The 5000-nt window shown below is 45.8% G+C and overlaps 1 protein-coding gene across 1 annotated transcript in view; it reads left to right on the plus strand.

Moving 5' to 3' along the window:
• The window catches only part of ears2 (glutamyl-tRNA synthetase 2, mitochondrial), a 32118-nt gene that overhangs the window by 20746 nt on the left and 6372 nt on the right, over positions 1-5000 (plus strand). Inside the window, exon 8 of the mRNA XM_079864302.1 lies at positions 2726-2879. Coding sequence (XP_079720428.1) covers positions 2726-2879 — 154 coding nt within the window. The remainder of the gene's footprint in view (positions 1-2725; positions 2880-5000) is intronic.

The raw sequence follows: 5000 nt of genomic DNA on the forward strand, positions 1-5000 counted from the left end.
CAGATTCAGGCGTACAGGTCACTACTCTCAGATTCAGGCGTACAGGTCACTGCTCTCAGATTCAGGAGTACAGGTCACTGCTCTCAGATTCAGGCGTACAGGTCACTGCTCTCAGATTCAGGAGTACAGGTCACTGCTCTCAGATTCAGGCGTACAGGTCACTGCTCTCAGATTCAGGAGTACAGGTCACTGCTCTCAGATTCAGGAGTACAGGTCACTGCTCTCAGATTCAGGAGTACAGGTCACTGCTCTCAGATTCAGGCTTACAGGTCACTGCTCTCAGATTCAGGCGTACAGGTCACTGCTCTCAGATTCAGGCGTACAGGTCACTGCTCTCAGATTCAGGAGTACTGGTCACTGCTCTCAGATTCAGGCTTACAGGTCACTGCTCTCAGATTCAGGCGTACAGGTCACTGCTCTCAGATTCAGGCTTACAGGTCACTGCTCTCAGATTCAGGCGTACAGGTCACTGCTCTCAGATTCAGGAGTACTGGTCACTGCTCTCAGATTCAGGCGTACAGGTCACTGCTCTCAGATTCAGGCGTACAGGTCACTGCTCTCAGATTCAGGCTTACAGGTCACTGCTCTCAGATTCAGGCGTACAGGTCACTGCTCTCAGATTCAGGCTTACAGGTCACTGCTCTCAGATTCAGGAGTACAGGTCACTGCTCTCAGATTCAGGCGTACAGGTCACTGCTCTCAGATTCAGGCTTACAGGTCACTGCTCTCAGATTCAGGCGTACAGGTCACTGCTCTCAGATTCAGGCTTACAGGTCACTGCTCTCAGATTCAGGAGTACAGGACACTGCTCTCAGATTCAGGCGTACAGGTCACTGCTCTCAGATTCAGGCGTACAGGTCACTGCTCTCAGATTCAGGAGTACTGGTCACTGCTCTCAGATTCAGGAGTACAGGTCACTGCTCTCAGATTCAGGCGTACAGGTCACTGCTCTCAGATTCAGGCGTACAGGTCACTGCTCTCAGATTCAGGAGTACAGGTCACTGCTCTCAGATTCAGGAGTACAGGTCACTGCTCTCAGATTCAGGAGTACAGGTCACTGCTCTCAGATTCAGGCTTACAGGTCACTGCTCTCAGATTCAGGCGTACAGGTCACTGCTCTCAGATTCAGGCTTACAGGTCACTGCTCTCAGATTCAGGCGTACAGGTCACTGCTCTCAGATTCAGGAGTACTGGTCACTGCTCTCAGATTCAGGCGTACAGGTCACTGCTCTCAGATTCAGGCGTACAGGTCACTGCTCTCAGATTCAGGCGTACAGGTCACTGCTCTCAGATTCAGGAGTACTGGTCACTGCTCTCAGATTCAGGCGTACAGGTCACTGCTCTCAGATTCAGGAGTACAGGTCACTGCTCTCAGATTCAGGAGTACAGGTCACTGCTCTCAGATTCAGGAGTACAGGTCACTGCTCTCAGATTCAGGCTTACAGGTCACTGCTCTCAGATTCAGGAGTACAGGTCACTGCTCTCAGATTCAGGCTTACAGGTCACTGCTCTCAGATTCAGGCGTACAGGTCACTGCTCTCAGATTCAGGAGTACTGGTCACTGCTCTCAGATTCAGGCGTACAGGTCACTGCTCTCAGATTCAGGCGTACAGGTCACTGCTCTCAGATTCAGGCGTACAGGTCACTGCTCTCAGATTCAGGAGTACAGGTCACTGCTCTCAGATTCAGGCGTACAGGTCACTGCTCTCAGATTCAGGCGTACAGGTCACTGCTCTCAGATTCAGGAGTACAGGTCACTGCTCTCAGATTCAGGCTTACAGGTCACTGCTCTCAGATTCAGGAGTACAGGTCACTGCTCTCAGATTCAGGCGTACAGGTCACTGCTCTCAGATTCAGGAGTACAGGTCACTGCTCTCAGATTCAGGAGTACAGGTCACTGCTCTCAGATTCAGGCGTACAGGTCACTGCTCTCAGATTCAGGAGTACAGGTCACTGCTCTCAGATTCAGGCGTACAGGTCACTGCTCTCAGATTCAGGCGTACAGGTCACTGCTCTCAGATTCAGGCGTACAGGTCACTGCTCTCAGATTCAGGAGTACAGGTCACTGCTCTCAGATTCAGGCGTACAGGTCACTGCTCTCAGATTCAGGCTTACAGGTCACTGCTCTCAGATTCAGGCGTACAGGTCACTGCTCTCAGATTCTGTACGCTTTATTACGAAATTCAAACAATAAATACCGTTTTGGCGCTTGTAAATGTACCTCAGGAAAGCCATTTAATGACCATAATATAGGCTATAGCACGTTAGTTGGCTAGAAAAAAGAGCTATCGAGAGTATTTTGCTAAATATGTGTAGCCTACTATATTACATATTTATTATATTTTTACTTTTATCATTAAATAAAGTTGTTATTATAATAAAAAAGCACATTATATTTGAGTTATTTTTAACCTTAAATAATACTACCAGCTGAAAGGGCTCTCTGTCTGTTTACAGCATTAGGTGAGATTTGTGAGAGATTAACCCTAGAGAGACTAACCCTTGTGTACCTAATATTTACCCAAATGAGTCAATATTAAATCAAATCACAAGAATTTAATTGAAATCGTGAAATTTGTGTCAATCAATAATAAAAAAACGTAGCTTACCAGAAATGTTACCATGTAAACATTGTAACATGTTGTCACTAAAATACACTTATTGTGATGCAAGATTTTACTCCCCCCCCCCCCCAGTGATGTGTGTGTGTGTGTGTGTGACGCAGGGTTCATCTGCAGCGCCGGATCGAGGATCAACACGCGTGTGTGGAGCTGCAGGACGAGCTGAGACAGCGACTGCTTCACACACACGGCTCTGACATCAGCGACCACACCGTTCTGGAGCCGCACTACATACACAGAGTCCTGCAGCTGCGCAAGGTACTCAACACCTGTGTGTGTGTGTGTGAGAGTGAGTGTGTGAGTAAATATAGTGAATGTGTGAGTATAGTGTGTGTGAGAGAATGAGTATAGTGTGTGAATATAGTGTGTGTGTGTGTATAGTGAGGTACTGAACATCTGTGTGTGTGTGTAGTGAGTGTGAGAGAGTGAGGTACTGAACATCTGTGTGTGTGTGTGTGTGTGAGTATAGTGAGTGTGTGTGTATAGTGCGAGTGAGTGTGAGTAAATATAGTGAATGTGTGAGTATAGTGTGTGTGTGAGAGAGAATGAGTATAGTGTGTGTGTGTGTGAGTATAGTGTGTGAATATAGTGTGTGTGTATAGTGAGTGTATGTATGTGAGTGAGAGTATAGTAAGTGTGTGTGAGTATAGTGAGTATGAGTATAGTGTGTGAATATAGTGTGTGAGAATAGCGTGTTAGTATAGTGGTTGAGTGAGTATAGTATGTGTGTGAGAGAGAGTATAGTGAGTGTGAGAGAGTGAGTATAGTGAGTGAGTGTGAGTTAATGTGTGTGCGAGTATAGTTAGTGTGTGTGAGTATAGTGAGTGTGTGAGTATAGTGAGTGTGTGTGAGAGAGAGTATAGTGAGAGTGAGAGAGTGAGTATAGTGAGTGAGTGTGAGTTAATGTGTGTGCGAGTATAGTTAGTGTGTGTGAGTATAGTGAGTGTGTGAGTATAGTGAGTGTGTGTGAGAGAGAGTATAGTGAGAGTGAGAGAGTGAGTATAGTGAGTGAGTGTGAGTTAATGTGTGTGCGAGTATAGTGAGTGTGTGTGAGTATAGTGAGTGTGTGTGTGAGTATAGTGAGTGTGTGTGAGAGAGAGTATAGTGAGTGTGAGAGAGTGAGTATAGTGAGTGTGTGTGAGTTAATGTGTGTGTGAGTATAGTGAGTGTGTGCGAGTATAGTGAGTGTGTGCGAGTATATTGAATGTGTGCGAGTATAGTGAGTGTGTGCGAGTTAATGTGTGTGCGAGTATAGTGAGTGTGTGTGAGTTAATGTGTGTGTGAGTGTGTGCAAGTATAGTGAGTGTGTGCGAGTATAGTATGTGTGCGAGTATAGTGAGTGTGTGTGAGTATAGTATGTGTGCGAGTATATTGAGTGTGTGTGCGAGTATAGTGAGTGTGTGTGAGTTAATGTGTGTGTGAGTATATTGAGTGTGTGTGCGAGTATAGTGAGTGTGTGTGAGTTAATGTGTGTGTGAGTATATTGAGTGTGTGTGCGAGTATAGTGAGTGTGTGTGAGTTAATGTGTGTGTGAGTATATTGAGTGTGTGTGCGAGTATAGTGAGTGTGTGTGAGTTAATGTGTGTGTGAGTATAGTGAGTGTGCGAGTATATTGAGTGTGTGTGTGAGTATAGTGAGTGTGTGCGAGTGCGAGTATAGTGAGTGTGTGCGAGTATAGTGAGTCAGGGTGTCCGCGGGGTTGTAAAAAGTATTAAAAGGTAGTAAATGAAATGAGTCAAAATTAAGGACATTAAAAAGTATTAAAAAGTATTAAAAAGTAATAAACGTCATCTGACGAGGTATTAAATTTTCAAACCCCCATCCAACTAGGCCTATGAGTTTCAATTTGTGTTAAGTGCAGGCCTTTCTTCTCAAATTCCAAAAATTCACGTGGATTTATTTATGTTGCGAGTAGGACCTGAGCGATATCATGTGACGTGGTGTTCGCGCGCGGCGCAAGAAACAAACTGGGTACCCGGCTGGCTTGCTGCCAAACCTGTTTGCGAGTTCGCTTCCATTTCAGTCATTTAAGAGACATCGGGGTTTTTCCTGCATTGACATTTTTTTGGCGGCCGCCAAAGCCTTATTTGATCGGTGAGTAGCCTAATGTAGATGATGCTGTGCTCGTGACAGGGTGCATGTTAACTGAAAGAACGAGCAGAGAGAGAGAGAGAGAGAGAGAGCGCGCGCCCCCTCTCCTCTCTTGCTCTCTCTCCCTCGCTCATATTAATCAAAATCTATTGACTTGACATGATGGTAAAAGGTCGGAAGACCGAAGTGGCGCATTCGGAGGTCTATTTCTTGAATTGCTGGGTGTGAATTGTGCTAATTGCCTTAACTTCTCTGAAAAGCGTTCCGCACATTCAGCTGACATAAACC

The sequence above is a fragment of the Squalius cephalus genome (genome assembly GCF_949319135.1).
Source record: "Squalius cephalus genome assembly, chromosome: 2".
Taxonomy (NCBI): domain Eukaryota; kingdom Metazoa; phylum Chordata; class Actinopteri; order Cypriniformes; family Leuciscidae; genus Squalius; species Squalius cephalus.